Below are 21404 nucleotides of genomic sequence, written 5' to 3'. Positions count from 1 at the left end.
CATAAACTAGTTTTCAGCACACATTTAAGCTATGTCATTCTCCTTTTACCAAAGTGGACACTTTGGTAGAAACCTGTTGATTACTGAATGTTAGGCAACTGTGGCTGAAACATTCTAGCAAAATCCACCCATTTTCCTTTAGGGTAATTTTGAAAATGAAATGGAAGAAAGGAAATAGCATAGCACACATGAAAGCTTGAGAATATTTCTTTGTCCCTTTAGGCACCTGTCTTATTAGAGAAGACATATCAATATGTTTTAAGTTTTTATTCCATGACACAAAAGTATTTGCAGGGACAAAACCCCAGTTTTAGCTACCAGTAATGAGACTAAAGTCTTCAAATTGCATTTTTTCTTTGTTATGGCTGAATTTAATTTTACTTTTGATGATCAATATCCAGACTGTTAAAAGAAAGAAAACAGGTCTCCAAAGATGACAGTTTAAAATTCATGTCATAGATCAACACTTACAACTTCTGTGTGTTTTTTCTCCTTGCCTTACAATATATCTGTAATCATAAGCTATTTCTTGAATATCCATACATCTCTCATAGTAAAGTTCAATTTGTTCCACTGTGTCTTTGTCATGAAGAGGATTAGAAATCTGTAAAAAGGCAAATGATGGATAAATGGCATCCCCAGTATCTGTTGTTGTGTATGCTCAGCTAGAAAGATGCATTGTACACAAATAACAAAAGGAGACAGATTGTTCACTACAATCAGTTTATCTGGCACACCCTATTAGTGTGTTAGACAGCCTGATGCTGACCCCAGTAGATCACTGCCTATTTAAATGGTCAGCATAATCCAAAAATCACAGATGAATTTCCAAAACTGACCAGACTCATGTGACTTTTACCATCAGTTTCATCAAAACCACAGATTAATCAAATATACCCAACACTGTATCATCAGAAACTCTGGGAACAAAGCAATAGTGAAAATATTACATATATTAAATATATATTATATTATTATAATTGTACCTATATTATTAAATATAGATCTACAAAAGCTGCTTTACACACTCACTTCCCAAAGTATTATCTTTTAGCATTTGAAATGATAACTAATATTCCTAGATTTCAACAGAAAATGATCGTGTATGACATATGTTCCCAGACACTATTGTGCTTCATAGTTAATCACTTGATGAACACTCCATCTGAAAAAATAAAACATAGTCATAGTTGGCTGCTAATATTTCAGCATTTCCAAGTAGTGCTGTTTCTCACCTGCTCTGTTTCCAGCACATTGAGGCGATAGTACTTCACAGGTCCAAAGAAGGCTTCAATACCATTTACGTACCCACTGCCCCCAAGAACAAAGTATCCAGCAGTGTCATCATAATAGAAATCTTCCCTAAAACTTGAGAACATGAAAGAGAAGTAAGCTGACTATCTAGAGGTACTGTGAAAGAAGAAAGAAAAATTAGTGTTTCTCAGAATTTCTGCAACTGACGGTCTTAAGCTTATTCCAAGTATCTTTTTCTTTTGTAATTTGTTTATTCTCAAAATTGACTCTGCAATTTAGTGTGACAAATTATGGAGTAAATTTAACAAATTCCTTGTCTACAGACATATTAAACCAGCAGGGGTGTTTTATTTTTCTGACCTGTAAGTATCTTTTGATATTTCAGGCATCATTACTTAAGCTCATTTTTTTCAGTTCCACCTTTCCCTTTCACTTTTCTAAAATCAGCATATGAAAATTTAAGTTATTTGTCCCCTAGAGTTATCATCTGCAACTTATCAATTTCTGGATTTAAAGCATAGCAGAGAAGGAACAATCCTGAAGTCTGCCATGCAGTTCACTGTTACATAGTTCCCTTATTAACAGTGGCATTTTTAAATTCTTTGCACAAGAAAGAGTCCATCTTAAATTATAGTGAAAGAAAACAACTAAAAATTCATTTTAAAAATATTCAGTTGCATAGAATAAAGGACAGAGAGTGAATTTCTTTTGGTAGAAATTTTGCTCTCTAACTAAGCAAAGCAAGTAAGAATTTCCCTGGTGAAATACTACCTCTCACAGTAACAGTAAAACTAGACTTCAGTAAGGCCAAGAGTTCATTTGAAGACTGATCTTAATGCCACTGACCTGCCAATCAGTTTTTAGTGAGGGTTATCAGACTCTAGTACTAGATCATGCACCACATTAACTCATGGCATTAACAGAAATACTCAGCTCATGCTTAATCTAAGCACAGTAAAGCAAACTGGTTTTGAAAACATAGTGCAGAAAAAGACCACAGACATTTTCAAAATCAATTAGAATCTCAGTTATAAACTTGTTTTATCCTTCTCCCATTCTCTGTATCTGAACATACACACACATATTACTCCACGAAGGGGAAAATGCTGCTTACGTAAAAGATTGATGATGATGTCTTTTCAAATTCTTCCCAACACTGCTTACTTCGATCTAAAAGAGCACAAAACATTAATTACAATGAAAGAACTGTTATAGGGTACATTTATTACACTGTCTAGTTGCTCCAGGGGAGGTTTAAATTGGATGTTAGGAAATATTTCTTCACTGAAAGGGTTGTCAAGCACTGGAACAGGCTGCACATGTTAATTGTGGAGTCACCATCCCTGAAGTGTTCAGGAAACAAGCGGATGTGGCACTCAGCACTGTGGTTTTAACTGATGTGGTGCTGTTTGCTCAAAGGTTGGACTCAACAATCTTTGAGGTCTTTTCCAGCCTTAATGATACAATGATTCTTCTTGATCCACAGCCCAAAATCCTTCTCCCCAGGGTGTTCTCAATCTACTCTCTGCCCAGCCCGTGTTTGTGCCTGGGATTCCCCTGACCCAGATGCAACACCTCGCACTTGGATTTGTGGAACATCACAAGGTTCACATGGGCCCACCTCTCCAGCCTGTCCATGTCCATCTGGATGGTATCCATTCCCTCCAGCATCTCAACTACACCCCACAGCTTGGTGTCATTGGAAAACTTGCTGAGGATGCACCCAATCCAACTCAATTAATCAATTAATCAATCAATCAAAGTTGATTTTCCAAAGCTGGATGGTCTGAACATCCCCTCATAACTTCTAGTTTTAGATTTTTCATTCTTTTGCTATGTGAGCACGTACAATTTAGTGTTTCTCTCAGCCTCACCTATTAAGGAGTTTGTCAGTTTGTAATTCAGTAGCAAGCATACCTGCCCACCCTTAAAGGAGAGATCCAGTCGAAACCACTGCTTCAGAGGAAGGCTAAAGCTAGTTTTCACTGCAAGATCATCCCCTCTCATGAGATGCATCTGAATATGCACATAACCTGACAGCAAAAAAGGAAGAAAAAGGAAATAAACACCATAGAAACATCAGCAGCAAGAACGGGTTTACTAATGCTTTGTCCACAGTGATTCTGTCCTCTTCATCCTCTTCATCACTAACAACAGAAATCTGGCACTCACCAAGCTCTCAGAGTCCCACAGACAGCGCTCCACATTTCAGTTACACAGCTCAGATGCTGATGCTCAGGCTCCCACATGAAACCACAGGCTGAAAACCAGGGTTAAACAGACTAAACAGACTAAACCTAAGGGAGGCTGTCACAGTTGATCTCAAACATCAGAAAGCACTTGTGGCTTGCAGCAAACAGCACAAGGGACCAGTAAACAATAGCATCCATTCAGCACTCAACTGGTGGCACGTGACTGCAATGATCAAGTACAAGATGACTCTACCTGCCACTTCTTGGACCTGCAGAAGCTACACTCATGGTCTGAGCTTTTAAGACCAGAACAGGCTACTATGATAATCAAGTCTGACACTGGGAATAAAATTGGCCCTAAAACCTCGCCAAGAAAATCTCATATTAAGCTGATAACTTCAATTTTTTTTTTGTTCTTCACAGAAAAGCATCCAGTTTATAATGGATACATTAATTATTGACATTGGCTACATGACAGAGAAAATGAAAATGACAAAAATAACAGTGAGGAAGAGGCCAGTTGTCAAACTCACAAAGAAGGAGGAAAAAAACGTATTATGAGAATGCCAGGTGTACCTTTTAAAACTCTGCATGCTTATTTCCTCTGTGAGCCTGTTAGCCTGCTCCCAGCCCTCTTCTGACAACAACAGACCCCCACTGCAAGCGTTGCAAGACTAAGACTAAGACCTCTTAACTTTCTTCTGGACCAGGGAAACAGACTGGTTCTTGAACATTGCAATGTAGGCAAGACCTTGAATGACTTTGACTTTTTCTGAGGCTACTTCCAATTATCAAAAATTTTCATGTTGTATATATAGGAATTAAGATCAATTTAAAATAACACTTCAGTAATAATAAGAAAGCTTGTTCATTGAGGCAAGACTGTTTAATCTCAGTGGGCTCCTGGCTGTAAGATTCAGGCTATTCTCCTGACAAAGCAGACATTTCTGAAGTTAGTGAAGATTAGATGCTATGCAACTACTACATTTTCTCCTGTTAATTTAGTGCCTACTTTCCCACTGAGATGCTACAGTTAAAAAGAAGCTTTTTGCAAGGGATCAATTTCACAAAACAGGTCTGATAATATATTTTTATAAATGTTATTCCTAGGGACAAATCGATAAAGACTGTATTAGACCTCTTCTGAAAGCCATTAATAATATCCCTTACCTTCCTCATTTAGAAATACAGCAGGAGTACCATACATTTCTTTTGAATCAATAAAATAGAGTATACCACACAGATCCTTTTCACAGTGATGGAGTAGGTATAGCCAGATTGAAATGGTGAACCTGTATGAGCAAAAACAAACAAAATCCACTCCTGATGACAAAGCTCGCTATATAATTTGAAAAGCATGCATTTCACTTTAATTTAGCAGACCTGTGTCACACATGTAATCTTCAGAATAAAATAGAACACTGTAAAATCCTCTACAGTAAAAATCTTCAGAAAAACCACACTTAAGACTTTTGGATCTTTGATCTCTAACCATGGACTTTTGTGGTAACAAACAGGAGAAGAGAGTAAGGAAGTGCTATCTGAATCAATTCCAGAATGCCAGGTCAGAGCTACTTCCAGATCCTACACCGCCAAGGAACACACTGAGAACACAACCAAGACAAACTGGAGCCAACCTCCCCCACACAGACTCCAGTACCAAACCCCCAGATGCATCTTGACTGTGGAAGCCAGTAAAAACTATAAGCTCTGTCTTCTGTACTAAAAGTGAACTGTGAAAATATGCTTGGGAGAAGCAGTTAAAAATGAGTGCATCCTCTGGACAGTACAGATAGGTATGAATAGCTGTCACAGAAGTACCACAGGATGAATAAAGGTGGAGCCTCTGCAAACTATGGAACAGTGCTAAGTAAAAAACCAAACACCAACAGCACTATGTACTTAGAAATTTCTGTTCAAACCTGGCTGAGGCACTAAAAGCAGAATATATACCACAATATCTAATTTTAAGGAGTTCCTCTGAGCCAGACTAAATCTGCTTCTGTGCTCTTAACAGAAATTTGATCACACTTATTTCTGTAACATTGCCACAGCAGTTAGGTCAATGCTGAATGACTTTGAAAATTGTACCTCCAGTGTATAATTCAGCAAAGCACTGTAATTATTATTATATCCGATGAAATAGTTCACTTTTCTAAATGACTTTTAGAAAGAGATAGTAATTTTTTGCATTTCTGTAATTAATAAAAATGGCCAATATTTGTTTATAATACTTTAAGATTGGGTCAGCTTGCCTTGCTTCTCTCTCAAAAAATTGCTTAACACGAGTACCTTGTAGCTTTTCCTAAGTTAAACCACTGTAGGTCTGAAAGCTTAACACCTGCTCTCCTTGCTCTAAAAAAAAATGCAAGGGTGATTAAGTTTTTCCTAATGGAAACTATGCCTTAAACACCTAACAACACCATTTTCTCCAGAGATGCTACATGGGTGAGTTAGAAGGGTTTGTAAATGACAATCACTTGTATATTGATTGCTAGGACCTACAGGCAAACACTGTGCTTCTAGAAATACTGCTCGTGTGTTCATGCTTATATATTGCTCTTTTCAACTTTCATCTCTGCCAATACAGCAAACTCAAATGCCTCAGTCTCCATTTAATCCTTGATTGCCAGTCTGAGACTGTGTTTGTTCTGGACACATTTCTTGGGACAGAGTTTGGGACAATGCTGACTCATTTCATATCCCCATTGCTGCAGAATGCCAAACAACATGAGCAGTCCCTTACAGTCCCAGCTTGTCCTTGCTGCAGGCTCAAACAAAAATTATGTATCTCGGGCTCTCTTTCTTTACAAATCCCTGACTGAAGCCAAACAAGTATCTCAGTTAGATTCCTCTACTTCTGTTAACCTTTTGTACAGTGGGGAACCACTGCTCACATACACAGAACTGAAAAAGAACTGAAGAGAAGAACTCTCTTCCTAACAGAACTACCCCAGGCTGTCACACAACCACAACACTTAACACACTGAAGACATCACTTGAAGGCAAGAACTATGTGGAGCAGATAAAAAGATGCATAAATTGATGCCATTTACTCTACACCAGAGCTTAAGTGCCTCCGTACCAGAAGCAGAATGCAACTGTGTTGGTGGGCAAAGAGCAGCAGGCTGTCACTCATCCAGAAGAGACCAGGAGCTAAAAATTGCTCTGTATTTATGGCTTCAGTTATGGTTTGAGAGCTAGGAATTATCATGCAACCTGTGCCCTCTGGCAAGCCATCTTGGCACTCTTCTTGAGGCCATAGGCCAAATACAAACCAGCAGGCAAGTTCCAGCTCCTGTAATTATTTCCTACTTCTGTAATAATGTTGCCAGGGTGAGAGCATCTGGTGGAAGGGAGGTATATTTATGTATCTCTTTTCCCCTGAAGTTGCAAAATGTAACTGGAGAGTTGTGACAGTTTTGGGAAGGGGGACCAGAGCAGAGCAAGATGACCTTACAAGAGTGATTCCTCTGTAACTGAATAGTGTGCAGGGGCTAAGGAGTTGTACTCCTGTCAAAATAGGAAAGATTACACAGCAATGGTAGAAGGAAATGGAGTGAGCTCAAGCTGGAAGACTTATCTAGGCACAGGATTCTATCAGGTTGCTTGTCAGGTGCAAAATAAACTAGAGTGGGAATTTATAGGGATAAAGCTGCTTCATGCTGCTTGCCCTTGCAAGAAATTCTACTCTGGTCTTGGTCTGCAAACAATGTTAGAAATGCAGATCTGTTTGTAATGCAGAAAACCCCAGGCTAGTTAGTCATGAGACAGCAGTCTGATCATGACAGCAGGTAACAGCCAACTCACCCTCCTAACTGAACCTAATTCAGTTACACCTTCAGTGGCACAGCACTGCACTAACACATACTGTAAGTATCTTCCTGAGCTTCAGCTTAAGCCTGTCCAGAACTGTAATCAGAAGGAACTGCTAACTAGGCTCCTTTTGCATCTTTTCTGAAATTAGTAGGAAGTATCCCTTTAATTTGTGGTAAAGTCCAAGAGTTTAAGTAGCTCTATAGCCTTCAAAAACCAAATACAGCCCCGTTCAGTTACTCGCCTATACTTACATGGGATAATCAATCTGATGTTGTCTGACTGTCTCAAGTTCTCTGTTTTCAAACTGTTCAAATTTCTTCACAATTCCTGTTTTTTCCCCACTGGAAGCATATATAAATTCGAGAACCTGGACACCATCTGCAAAATACAGTCTTTTTAATCTGACAGACAGAAAACATAGAAACTAATTAATTAGCTCACATTCCTACAGTCAAACATTTAAATCACACAACAGATTCAAAGTTAACATAAACTCTCAGTAAGTCCTTAGACACAAATTCACTTGCTGCTGTAAAATACATTACAGTCTTGGACAAAATAACCCATGAAAAGTGAAACTTAGCCTGTCTCCAGATGGAATTAGAAGCAGGGAAAGAACAGACTTATTTAAGATACTTAAAGAACCAGTTAGTAAACAAGAAGTCCTACTTAATGTTATTCACTTAAATCTCATCCTATCTCTTGTTATGCCTAAGTGACATTTCTCCACATCTCTTGGAATTGCTCTCCATTTGTGCCTCTCTATATTATATGTATGCATAGATAACAATTCTGTTCTTAACTGATATGGATAATCCTGTAACAAAACTGCTAAAGCTGCCCTTTCTAAGAAACAGGAGAAAAATTTTCAAGGTCATGATATATCATCAGCTTGCCTAGAGAAACCCAAAAAACAGACAAAAAACCACCAAGAAAACAATCAAATAAACCAAACCCTGAGAAATTGTTACAATATTATTTTAAGAAACAAAATTTCAATATTATTTCCTCCTATTGTCTATTAAACTGATTTAATCTGTAATAGAAATAGATAATACAGACAATAAGATATTTCACAGTGTTGTCAGATATCACAGGCTATCTCCAACAAGTATTTTAAAAAGCCCTTAAAGGAAGCAAGATGTTCCCTGTTCTTCTTCAGAGCACTTACATGCCAGTGTAGTGAGAATAAATGACACAAATACCATTATGGGATTTTCTGGGAGAGAACCATTTAGAAACAAATGTTCTTTTTCCTTCTAGGTTCTGCTTTGAGCATGCACTGAGACCAAAAGAATTGTCAGCAAGTGCAAAGCTAGAGATAGGGAGGCAGAAAAAAAAAAGAACTCAAAAAATCTAGAAAGCAAAGCTGTTTCTGTAATATGTACTGTTGGCAAGACACAAGTTTTTATTTAAAACTACTAATTTTTCTTAAAATGCTTGTTCATAATGGTTCTGGGGAAAAAAAAAGAGGTGCTGTAAAGCTTAGCTCACTACAAAGACTTGAAAATATGTTTCTGAGTGTGAGGCCATCACTTTAAGCAGAGGGAAACTATTTGTGTGAAAATTATGTGTGCATGAACTGCAGAACTGATTCTGAATTAATGCAGTAAGGGACTGAACAACTCTCTCTGAAGATAAAGGAATGATGTTGACTAACTGGTGGGTTTTGACTAAAATTGTTTGAAAATGCTTAGAAAATAGGAGGCCAGGCTGCTACCAACCTCCAGGCTGGCTGTGATGAAACAATCCAAAAAGCAGGATGGCTTCAGCAACTTGCAACTCTAACCTTACAGTTATGGAGATTACATGCTCAACAATGCTTCCCAAGTAAACCACTGTATGTAATATTTACTATTTACTAACAGTAGGCACTTTTTAACAGCTTACCAGATATGTTTCCTTGGGGAAAAAAAAGTAACATTGCACCTACCAGTTTCATGAGGGCACTGAGGTATCCTATTGGCCTGGAGCATCCACAAATAGTCGGCACCCCACTGAAGACAAACTTTGTGGTCCTTATATGGCCGTTCAAAGGGTGGAACTGCTTCTAAAAATGTGTAATTCTTGGCAACTGCAGCCTGGTAGTCTTCATTCTGCTCATCACCATAGTTGCTAGCTGATCTGTGACTAATCCATGCATACAGTATCACACTGTGCACTATTATTGAGTTTCTGATGATATAATCATCTCTGTAAACCATGATGCTTGGAAATTTCAAGTGTACTTGTCGAGTTCTGCTAACATAAAGGTTCTTCTCATCCTTCCATCTCCTTCTATACACTGGTACACCAGTCCTGAACTCAGAGGAAGCTACTGCTTCTAAACTGACAATACAAGGCTTAGAACATAAATACTGAACTGAAACCTCAGAATTGTTAAGAACTTTCTTTTCTAAAATGTTTAAATAGATAAAATCTACATAATCCATATTCTTCTGAAACTGTGGAGTAACTGCTGTTGTCTGTAATGTCTCCTTTCCAAAGGACAGCACAAAGTTCTGGAAGAAAACCCAAAACACAAATATGTTAACCAGAGAATCTATGTGATTATTCATACACTCACGATAATAACAGAACACTGCACAGGCATGTATATACCACACGTTTACTTCAAAAGATGAGATTCCTTTTCCCAGCAAGTAGACACAGATTACTGGAGAGCCACCATCAAGACTTTAATGGCATCAACGTCCCTACGTCAAGTTCTCAAAGTTACACATGCTTCCACAAACAAACTGTATTTACAGGGTGTATCCTGCAGCCCTCATGCAAGTGGAATCTGGTCTAAGATAGCGACTTAGACGTCACGTTATTTAAACATGCTCCTAGGATCAGGCCTAAGGAGTTTGCACAAAAATGTACAGGCATACACTCATTATGTATCATTGTTTGCTAGGATTGCTACAGCCTGATGTTTCTGCTTCTTCTAAAAAAAGTTAGCTAATTTTGTTACTTGTCATGAAGGTCCCTGAAGGATAAAATAACAACAAAGGCTTCCTGAGAATGAATTAATATTCATGAAGTGTTTCATTTTTGACATGTTTCTATTGTGAAGATGGACTTGGAAATCTGAGCAGCAAGACCAGCAGGCTGAATTTGCTCAGCTCTCCACATTATATAAGTTGGAGAGTGAGTGCCTGGACATACAACAGGATTATCCCCTGTGCTGAAGTTCTTGTCTCTAAAGCTTCAAACAGCTTCTTTTCTTTCTGCCTAGCAGCCAGCATCCAGCTTGATGCACTGCCAAGGATACTGGGGATTACTGAGCTCTGAGGGCAAGCCACCAGCACAGCAGTTCCACCATGCCCCCTGGTCTGTCTAAATATTCACAATTGTCACTTAGGATTACCAGGGAAGATGGTCATTAAGATTGCTCAAAATGAAATCTGTCTTGGGCAACTTTTAACTTTGCTAAGATTAAACAAATTAAAATAAAATTTATCTTGGATACCTATCTTAGATTGATGCCTTTTTCACTGTGTTTTTCAAAATATTTAAAGGGTTTGGCCTAGTCATTAGTACATTTCTAATGATAGAAATTATGTGTTGTGCACCTGGAGGACTAGACCTTGCCCACAATCCAATATTTTGGGGATCAGTAAAAGTCCCTAATGATAAACTATTTTGCTTCTTATTTCTTGAGAATATGTTGACACTCCTTGAGAGCTACACTGAAAAAAACATCAAGCCAGTAAGACCTGTGAAGGTGTAAATATTAGGAAAAGTCAGAACTCAGTCCTATACTACCTCCTTGCTCCTACAGATGAGGATTTTTGGACTTTTTGATCACCTGTGTGATCAAATGGTATTTTTCCCCAGTTCCCTGCCTCCTTAGAGGTGCAAAAGAGCTCAAGGTTTGTTGGTGGAACACAACTATGCATAGAGGTGCTGTTTACTTCAAGACCTTGACTTTATTAAGATCAGACACTGGAAGACATATCTGAATGAGGGAACTTTTGGACAAAAAAGCTAGATACCATTGTGAGCAGATGGGTAGCTCTAGATCACTTTATTTAGTGTTCCTAGGGAACTTGTCACTTAAACCACTTTCCATACTTGCAATCAAATGCTCTTTATCTTCTTGAATTCGACAAGAGACACTGCAAGTGAGGTGTGCAGTGATGTTGAACAGTGATAAACACATGCAAGCCCCAAGATACAGACCTCAAACAAATAAAATGCTAAAAACCCACAGAACACTATGCAACTCTGCCTATTGTAGAAAGCCAAAATACCATCTCATCAGAGTGACAGCCTTCCTCTCTGCCTTATCTCCCACTCCACAAAATGCATATTGGTTAGAGTACCGTGCTAATAATGCCAAGGTTGTGCGTTTGATCCCTTTATGGGCCACTCACTTAAAGAGTTGGCCTCAATGATCCTTGTGGGTCCCTTCCAATTCAGAATATTCTGTGATTTTATATTGTAAAAACTATGCAAACTGAAGGGGCTAAAAAAGGAATAGCAATAGGAGGTTGGTGTCCATTGGAACACATGGTATGGTGTCTATCATATGCTGGAATAACACATGTACACAAATACTAAGACAAAAGTTGAGGAGAGAGCCTTCATTTTAATACTAATTTGAGTACCTTTCAGAGCTTCACTTCACAAAAGATACTATTCTTTTACATTTCCAACACAATTCTTCTTTGGTTTAAAAGTATTAAAAGCTCATAGCCGCAGCAACAAATTATCCTAAACCTCTTGTATTTGATGGTTTTAATTAATATTTCTTGATCTTACAATAAAGAGTACTTGTAAGTAGCTTAATCTTTGTGATAAGGGTGCTGTGTCATGAGGAAGATGGTAATATACTATGAACACAATGCCATGTCATTATCACAAGATGCAAAAGTCTACCAGGTAGATACTAAAAAGCATGGGGGTGCTAATGTGTGCTTATCACACACACTTACTGTCAAAACACACACAGCCAGCTCTCAGTTTTCTCAGTGGTTATCCAGTACAGAGCAATGGGAACTAGACTCCAGCAAGGACAGCTTGGGTCTGGCACAGTTCATTAACAAAGATGCAGCAGTGTATGAATATGTCCATCTGAATTCCAGTGAATGGCAGAAATTTTGTGGTGGGGGATCCCAAAGCAGTAAGCTTTCAAACCCAAAGCCAGGTCTTTGCAGAACAGTTTCTATGATGTTCCTAGAGCACTTAAGCACAATGCAACACAATTGCTGATGCCTAAGTTTAGCTTCAGCTCTGCTGATCTAGTGCCTTTCCTGTAGTGCCCAATCTGCTAAATGGCTCCCCATTTTACTTTGTATTCTTTGGGCCCTGGGTATTACTTGAGGCCCGTGCTGCCAAAATGCATGAAGTGTATTTGAGTCTGCTGTTACACTCCACCTAACTAACCCTTCTGGAGGCTCATCCAGTAAACAGCATGGAGCAAAGAACCCTGAGCAACCCCATATGATGGAGACCTGGCAGAGACTGCAGACCATACACCTCCAGACCATGGCCAAGTCTCTGTTACCACTACACAGTGCACAGAGTGTGTATCATCTCAATGTTCCTGCTTGGTGAGGAAGCCTCTTCCCTTCCTGTGATATCAGACAAGGCAGAGGTAAATGTGCATCACCTCTGAGAAAGAACAAAAATGAAAAGATTACACATTGAGTGTGATTATGAGACTTAAATATAAAAGTTTTCCAGCATGCTAAAGAGGCCAACTATGCTGATTCAAAATATTATCATGAACCAGGCAAAGTTCAACAAGACAGACATAAAGGTTTTGTTGTGGAGGGTAACTTAGCCATTAAAGCTGTAAATGTTTTTGGTTTTTTTTTCCTTTTCTTAAATCCTGCTGAATCTGAATGAATAAGCCCAAGTCATCCCATCAGATCTTGGGATAAAAATCAATGTGGGAGGCAAATACTGCAAGCATTAGGAAACAGAACATTTTCAGTAGTGTAATAATACAGAAATGATTGAGCAAGTATTCTTTCATTTGCTGGAGGTCTCAACAGGACCCTCCATGAGTTCAGCTCTGCAGAAATTCCACAAAACTCTATGAAACCTGCATCTGTTTGCACAAAACCTGAAGATAACTGCAGTTCTTCACCTGCAAATGTCCAACACGTCATGCTACATTTTACGATGTGTGAAAAGAAGACATGACAAAAAAGGGTGTTAATCTGCTGCTCTCCATCAGCACCAACATGGTACAGGCACACAAACACTTTGACCAGAACTTACGTTTAGCAACAGAAAAGATGAAAAAGTAGTTTAGTAACTGGCTCTAAACCACACTTATTTCCATAAGCCAGTGCAGCACTATGTTTAGTCGTTCATCTGTACGCAGATGTCAAAGGCCTCCCCATTTTTCCCACTCTAGAAGTTTATCGTCAGCCAGGGCAGAAATCCCAACGCTTGGCTGTGACGGCTCGGCGTCCCCAGCTCAGTAAGCCAGGCCCCAGTAACCGCGGGGCTGGCAGGGGGCGCGGAGCCAGGCCGGACAGCCGGGGCTGGCTCCGAGGGGCAGCCCCGGCCCGAGCCCCCGAGCCCCGCCGGACCCGGGCTGGGCTCCCTCCGCCTTGCGGGAACGACCCGCGGCCCCGCACGGGCCGGCCCTGCCCGGGCTGGGTCCGCGGGGGCAGGTGCGGGGCCGGCGGCACTCACCGTGAGGAGGACGAGGAGCAGCGGAGGGGGGCGGCGGGGCTCGGCCGGGGGCCGCATGCTGCTGCTGCTGCTGCTGCTGCGGCGGTGCCCAGCGCGGCAGGGACTGCGCGGCCGGCCCGGCGACAAGGATGCGGCAGATCCGGCTTCCTGGAGGAGGGGCCGCCGCCCGGGCAGGGCAGGGCAGGGCAGGGCAGGGCCCCGCTCCGCCGCCGCAGGTGCGGAGGGGCTGGGCCAGAAGACGCCAAGCCCCGGCCGTGCTGCGCAGCTCCTTGGCGGCTTCTGGGAGCTCCGTACAGTAGGCGCCGGGCGGCGGCCCGGGAGGGATCCCCGTGCAGGGCCGTGCCCGCCCACTCCCTTGGCGGCTCCGCGGCGGCTCCCGCTCTCCCGCCTCGGCGCTGCGCTGCCGGCGCGGTCCCGGGCCGGGATAGCTCCCGCTGCCGGGCGAGGCGCTTTAGGGCGGGGCGGCGGGACTGGGGCGCATCGTCTCGGGCTGCCCGGGCCGGGCTGGCAGCCCGACCGCACCGGCCCCGTGCCCGCGCTGCGCCCCGCCGGCCGCGCGGGGGCGCCCTCCCGGCGGGCCGGGCCGTGCCCCGGAAGGCCCCGCGCAGGCCCCGCGCCGCGTCCGCCCGGCCATGGCCGCGCTGTCCCGCACGATCGGCATCTTCGGCGCCTTCGTGGCCATGGTGGGAGCCGCCTTCTACCCCATTTATTTCCGGCCGCTGCTGCTGCCGGAGGAGTACAGTGAGTCCGTGCGCGGGGGGAGCTGGCTGGGCCATGGCCCGGTCTGTGCCCGGCCTTGGGGGAATGCGGGGCTGCTGCTCGGCGAGTGACTCCCCAGGGGCTCGTCTAGGAGACACCTGAAAACTAAAATAATACAGCTCGCCGTTGCTCTTATTTCAAATTATTGGCCAGCACGAACATCCTTCAGCTGCTCCTTAGAGGATTGAGACGCAGTTGAAGAAATTGAGATCAGAGAGATGGAGCCTCTCCCATGCAGAAAGGCTGAGAGAGTTGGGCTTCTTCAGCCTGGAGAAGAGAAGGCTTCAGAAAAACCTTGTAGAACACTTGAAGAGAGCTTGTAAGAAAGTTGGGGTAGGCTTTTTAGTAGGCCCTGTTGCAATAGGACTAGAGGTAATGGTTTTGAACTAAACAGAGTAAATAGAAGGAATACATTTATGATGGTGGTGATGAACCACTAGAACAGATTGCCCAGAGGAGTGGTGGGTGTCCCATCCCTGGAAACATTCAAGATCAGGTTGGACAGGGCTCTAAGCAACTTGATCTAGCTGAAGATATCCCAGCTCAGTGAGGAGAGGTGGCCTAGATGACCTTTAAAGGTCCCTTTCATCCCAGACTGTTCAATGATTCTATGAGCTGTTCGAGTTCCGTTTTCCAGCTGCATTTGAAAATCTAACTTAAAACTTGGCAGCCAGTTGTGATGATTTGCTAGAACTGGTCTCAGTCTGCAGAGTCTCTGAAACTGATTCCTGAGGAAAATCCCACTTTCCTGCCAGGAAAACCTGCCAAGCCCCGAAGGCAGCTGCAGCTCCAGGTGTGAAGCCTCAGCAGCTCCAGGCTGGTGCTCTATAGGGAGCACCCATTACTCCTCCTCAACTTCTGTGAGATGGTGCTGAAGGAAATGGGGGGAAAGTGCTGGTAAAACCAGCCTTGCACCCCCACTTGAATTTTTATGAGACTAAGCAAGCCAATACTGTGAAGATATGTGTGGTTAATCTGCCAAGACAACTGAAGATTTCTAGGAAGGAAAAAGAAAAAAGGATAACAAACCTAATGGTTTTATTGGAGAGGCTTTGGCCTGGCATCAAAGGTCAAGGAAAATTTAACTTACAAGCAAGTTTTTATTCAAGGATACTATGTTTGTGAAACTTCCTACAATTATGTTTCCTACTCCGTGTTTCCTTTGAAAACATTATTACTAAATCTTTTTTGCTTATGCTATACTTTCCAAAAATACTATATTTGAAATGTGTCTTGGCAGTAAGCAAAGGACAGAACTAGTGGAGCTATGTCTTTCTTTGTACTTATGAATTATGTGAGTAGATGTTTTCAATCAGTTTAGGGATTTTTAATTTCTATTTAGGACATAGAATTATTGAATTGATGCACAGTTAGCAAGTGCACAAACCTATGATTTGATACCTGATTCTAAACTTACTGCCTGGTGCTGAATCTCCATCTGATATCACCTTTATTCATTTCTAAGGAGCTTTTCTTGATCATCACTGCAGTATGAGAGGCACAAGCATTTGTTATCACAATACTTGAGGCAAGATTGTGAACTATCACAGTTGTGGTGTTTGAACCCAAGTATTTAACCTTTGGAGTACAGAGGATTTTCTGAGTACAGCCGGCTGTATGACAACTTCCATAGAAGCTCCCGCCCTCTGTTGGCTTGAGCTCTGGGAAAATGCTCAGTATTTCTGTGTTTGGGGATGCTGTGTCCCAAAAGTTAGGTGTTCTGATTAGCATCACAGAATAATCATGCAAAAGGCAAGAATGAATATTAGTTACCTGGAGTGACATTGAACTATGTAAACATGAAGTGCTGTCTTTTCTTTCTTCACTCTTGTTTTTCTCGTGTATCTCCCAAATTCTATACAAGTGAAGTACATTAACGTTCTGGAAGAAGACTTTACTGCACAATTCTCAAAACATCTTCAGAGAAGTTCCTAGCAGTTTAACAAACAAGATGAGAGCTACTTGGAAAAACTGTATATAATCAAATTGTTGATATGAACCGTAAATTATGCACAAAGGAGTTTGACCTAATTTTATACAGAAATGTTATAATTCTGTAGGGTTTTAGTACTTCAGTTTTTTGGCTTTGCTGTTTCTAATATTTTCTTGCCTGTATCTAGTTTTAAAAATGACTGCAGTTTAGTGGCAATGATGAAACTTTGAGGCTGTCAGCACAGGCCTTTTCCACATGGATTAACTAAAACAGTGGCTTGAGAGCTGCTCTTTGTGATATTTTCACAGGTTGCCTGATTTTCTGAATTGTGAGACTGTTTCTTCCCCATCCTGGGAGGTGGCTCTCCTGTCACCAAGACTGAATCTTCCTTGTTGCTCTTTTCTGGCTTACCTGTCTTCCAAGTTGTTTGCAGGCCCAGCTGTGTTCCTGTTGACTGTTCTGTGTCCTGTCTGTGTATTTATCATCTCTTAAGCTTTTGCACAGGTTTCTTTGCCTGACCAGTTAACAGCTCCTGCTGTTCAACCCAAGTGTGTCCCCAGAACTCTCAGATTGGTTCCTGTTTTTCCTGCCTCTCTTCTAATCCAAGTTTCTACTCAAGACTGAATATCCTTTTCCTTCATGTCCTACAGGAAGTCTCCTTTGTTGCCCTAATCTATTCTGTTCTCCCCTTCTGGATTTTGTGCCTTTTCTTTTGAAATTAGACAAGTCCCTGTGATTTTGTCTGCTAAAAAGGATGAAATGGAATTACCATGCTCAGTGAACAGAATTGGAGAACCTGGATGTGCCTCTACTGCCTGTCCCCTTGCAGGGAGAATCAATTACTGTGATACACTGCAAGTCTCCAGTAGCATTAGGCTTGTACCTAGACAGCCTAATAACATGTGGTGCCAGTGCATTCCCAGTGGGGTAGGATAATGAAAAATACCAGTTTTAAGGTGAGCTTATTTCTGAGCTTCCTTTGGGAATGTGCACCCTGCAGGTTTAAAGGCCTCCAAAAGTTCAGTGGTGGGGGCAAAAGGTGAATCCACCTGAGCTTTGACTTCCTACTTCAGAGTAGCAATGTGGTGGTGAAATGCATGACTGGAATTAGAAAAAAAGGAGGGGCATTTAGTAAGGGAAGTAGTGTAGTTTTCTCCATTTCTCTATGTGGAAGTGGTTGAATCATTCAAAGAAAAAAGAAAAGCCTGAGACAGGCCCAGTGTATGGGAAAATATCCCTCAGATGCTGAATTTCACAAAGTTTACAAGCAGTAATTTTGTAGGTACCGTCATGAAATCTGTTTGCAAGATCTTTCAGGTCTTGAAAAAAGGAGTTGCCCAAAAGAAAAAAAAATACTTTGACTAGTTTTATGTTGAGCATATGAATGAGCTTTTAAAAGTACTGGTCATTCCTTAAGTGCTGGGACCATGGCAGGTGTTTTGGCATCTTTATTAAACAGTATAAGGCATTGTTTGAGGATGATTATCTTGTTGTTTGTAATCTCTCAAAACAGACTAGCTGTTGATTTCTCAGTGAAGTAGGAAGACTACATTTGCATTTTGTAGGTAGATACTTAACCAAATTTTACTGTGAAGCATCTCAAATTAATAAAATTTTCAAGATTATTTTATTGGGTGCAATCAAGTTATCTGGTATTTTCTTTTTTTTAGTAGTGTCCTTTCTGTTCTGTTTTCCAGAGAATGAGCAGTCAATAAACCGAGCTGGTATTGTTCAAGAGGATATTCAGCCTGCAGGTACACTTGGTTTATGTGTTTGCATCAATTGTTTTAAAGATTCTCTTGAAGTAACGCCTCAGTATTATATGGATTTAAATAATACAGTGAAGAATACATTCAGTGAAAGCATATTTAATAAACTTGCTATTAAATTATTTTTTCAGGCTAATTCCTCACTGAAAAATTATGGTTTTAATGAAACTCACCTTAAAGTGACTTAACTGGCCAAATAAGTTGCAGAATTTCTGTTGTCTTCACACTTTGTTAAATAGAGGCCAGTTTCCACTTCTGAACCAGCTCAGAGTGAGCAAGAACCATGGATAGGCTGAGCTGAAACACAGTTCATCAGCACTTCGGCAGTGCCTTCTGGCTTCATGGATGGATGGGCCATGCAGAAGTCCACTACATGTGAAGGAAAATTTGGAATGCAGTGCTAATAGCTTTTGGATCCTTGCTGCTGACAGTGGAAGGCTTAGAAAAGCATGTGAGGGAAGTAAAATTCAAGTATAGCAGACTAGCCTTGATAGTTCATTTTTTTATAATGTTAAATGGAGTGTTAAATCAAGGCTGGCATTTCTTGATTAAAGATGTGAGAGTGCCTGTCTTGATGAAACATGTAATATCTGAAATATGTTAAAGGGTATTTTTGTTTTTGAAAAAGCCTAACGTCAGCAGCAGGTGAAAATCAACCAGGATTAAAGCCATGACCTTATTACATGCATTGTTTAGATCATTACTGCAGGACTTGCTTTCCAGGGAAGTGGAGAAAATGCTGAAGAGGAGTAGGAAGGGTATTGTGAAATAGAGGTCTTGTAAACCTGTCTTTTTTACTAAACGTTCAAGAGGACTGGACTGGCTCATTTATCCAAGATGCAGGTACTTAATGACCAGTTCTTCTTTGTGTAAGTTCTCCTTTTAATCTGAATTTAGCTGCTGATGAGTTGCGAAATCCATTAGTTGAAAAGGAAACCTAGACAAATTTAAGTGTAAGGTGCAATTCTAAATGATCCAGCAATTTTAGAACACCTTGCCTATGAATGTCATAGATTTTTCCATTATCTGAAGTGTAAGATCAAGATGAGGTTGTTATTCTGTATATTTTTGCAAGTTTAAGCAGAGGTGCAAATTCAGTGCGGAAATTGTTGTCTTCTTTCATTGTTTAAAATACACAAAGCTGGAGTAGCAGACCTGTTTGTTTTTTTCTCCAACAGTCTAAATTATCAACTGCTGCTATTCTGATGTTTGATTTGTAGGGTTAAAAGTGTGGTCGGATCCATTTGGAAGAAAGTAATTGGCAGCTGGGTGGATTGCAGAACTGAAGATGGATGTCTTCAGCTGCTGCTTCTTTCACTGAAGTGTGTCTTTAGGTGTCACTGGAGCAGAATTCTGAATATGCTGTGTGGGCACATGAGGAGCAACAAAGGCTGCTGGTTGGAATCCCAAGAGATAAAAACATGCTAGTTTTGAGAGAGAATGCTGGTGTATAGCTCACAGCCTGTTAGAAAGCTGAATGATTATTGAGTATAGACATGAAATACTTATTTCCTTGAGAAAAGGAAAAAGGATTTTCTTCTAATCTGTACACTTGTAAATTATGGATAGAATAAATCATGCAGACTGCTGCAATTTCCTCCCTAGTTTGAAAGTTACAACATGGTGAATGTAAATTTGTACATTAAAAAATTTAAACCAATTTGTACTTTTTTTTCATTGTTTTGCAAGTGTGTGTGGAAAGTGCCTTGGTTGCCTGTCAGGTGTGTCCCCCTGGCCATTCTTACTCCTGCTCCTCCAGTGGACAAGGGGAGTAAAGAGAGTAACAGAGCTCGTGGATCTGGATAAACACAAGGAGATTTCTCAGTTACTTTTGTAGGCAAAACAGACTCAACTTGGATAAAATTATTGTAGTTAAGTAAGTAGAATTATGACACACAACATTTTAAAGATCATTGCAGGATGCTGTATGTGTTGAAAAATGTATGGGCAGAGTGTTATTCCTAATGTTAGCAGATGTTTGTCATCTTTTTGGACATCACACACTGTTATTAGGACAACAGATGAAAGACTCCATCTTTACAGTGTTACTTTCCAAACTGCTGTTCTGCTACTTGCTATTCTATTTCTGCCTGTCATTGTCATTACTCTCCCACTCAGACACACCTCTCCTCCTATGAATTAGTTTTTATTTAGTCTTCTATTATCACTCTAAGCATTAGAATATTTTCTGTTTGCTTGTTGGTAAAATGTGGCCATGTTTGATTCCTTCGGGTTCTCAGGTCATTTTGCTTGATATTTGGAGCCAGAGTGAGTGTACCCATTCAGTGTAGGGATCATAGATTGGTTTGGGTTGGAAGGCACCTTAAGGCTCATCTAGTTCTGATGCCTTGAGAGGCTACCTGGAACAGAGGCTAGACAGAGTTAAAGGAATAAAGTAGGTATTTATTAAAAGGCCTTCAAAGGATACACCTTGGGCAGTACAAGAGCCTGGCTGTGCCTCCACCCAAGATGGATGCCTGGTCTGAGTTTTCACACTTTTATAGGTTTTTGTCCATTTACATATTGGGGTTAATTGTCCAATTACAGTTTCAGTTAAGAAGTCCCATCCTCCCAGATTGCTTTCTTCAATTTGCTGTTTACACTTTTTGGGCCTGAAGTGTCCTTGGTTCTCAGGCTGGAAAAGGATTGTTTTGCCTAACTAAACTGTGAAGAGAACTTGCTAACACTTTATATGAAGTCTGAGTTATACTCTAAGGCAGTACAGAATCTGGAAAATACAAAAGCTAAAACTTGGGGCATCAGTTCCAACCCTGCTGCCATGAGCTGGAACACCTTCCAATAGACCAGACTGCTCAGGGCCCCATCCAGCTTGGCTTAGAACACTTCCAGGCACCCACAGCTTCTCAGAGCTACCTGTTCCAGTGCCTCATCACCCTCACAGTAAAGAACAATGTCATCATATCTCATCTAAACCCACCCTCTTTCAGTTTGAAGTTTCATTATCTAGAACAGTACAACATTGTCACAAAGCTAATTGAGTGTTTGCTGTGAAAACAAGAATAGAGCTGAAAAAGAAGT

At 41.0% G+C, this 21404-nt stretch overlaps 2 protein-coding genes across 3 annotated transcripts in view; one reads left to right on the top strand and one right to left on the bottom strand.

Annotated features, from left to right (window-relative positions):
• SEL1L3 (SEL1L family member 3) overlaps positions 1-14041 on the bottom strand; it is a 33628-nt gene extending 19587 nt beyond the window's left edge. For both annotated transcript variants that reach the window (XM_054632966.2, XM_077177649.1), the window contains exons 1-8: positions 13905-14041; positions 9199-9766; positions 7517-7643; positions 4617-4738; positions 3172-3287; positions 2369-2424; positions 1236-1368; positions 472-604 (exon numbers count right to left, since the gene is read on the bottom strand). In XM_054632966.2, coding sequence (XP_054488941.2) covers positions 472-604; positions 1236-1368; positions 2369-2424; positions 3172-3287; positions 4617-4738; positions 7517-7643; positions 9199-9766; positions 13905-13961 — 1312 coding nt within the window. In that variant the 5' untranslated portion in view covers positions 13962-14041. The remainder of the gene's footprint in view (positions 1-471; positions 605-1235; positions 1369-2368; positions 2425-3171; positions 3288-4616; positions 4739-7516; positions 7644-9198; positions 9767-13904) is intronic.
• Positions 14042-14513: 472 nt separating this feature from the next.
• Positions 14514-20025, top strand: SMIM20 (small integral membrane protein 20). The gene is made up of 3 exons (XM_054633872.2): positions 14514-14645; positions 18294-18350; positions 19586-20025. The coding sequence occupies exons 1-3, from the start codon at positions 14537-14539 to the stop codon at positions 19621-19623; spliced, it is 204 nt and encodes a 67-aa protein (XP_054489847.1). The 5' UTR covers positions 14514-14536; the 3' UTR covers positions 19624-20025.
• The last annotated feature ends 1379 nt before the right edge of the window (positions 20026-21404 follow it).

The sequence above is a fragment of the Agelaius phoeniceus genome, chromosome 4 (genome assembly GCF_051311805.1).
Source record: "Agelaius phoeniceus isolate bAgePho1 chromosome 4, bAgePho1.hap1, whole genome shotgun sequence".
NCBI classification, from domain to species: Eukaryota; Metazoa; Chordata; class Aves; order Passeriformes; family Icteridae; genus Agelaius; species Agelaius phoeniceus.
Note: the sequence above shows the minus strand (reverse complement) of the source record. Positions and strands in the feature narration are given on the sequence as shown.

Coding starts and splice junctions, on each gene's coding strand:
- SMIM20 (XM_054633872.2), top strand. CDS start 14,537: ATGGCCGCGCTGTCCCGCACGATCGGCATCTTCGGCGCCTTCGTGGCC. Junction 14,646..18,293: donor GCTGCTGCCGGAGGAGTACA/GTGAGTCCGTGC, acceptor TCTGTTTTCCAG/AGAATGAGCAGTCAATAAAC. Junction 18,351..19,585: donor AGAGGATATTCAGCCTGCAG/GTACACTTGGTT, acceptor TTTGATTTGTAG/GGTTAAAAGTGTGGTCGGAT.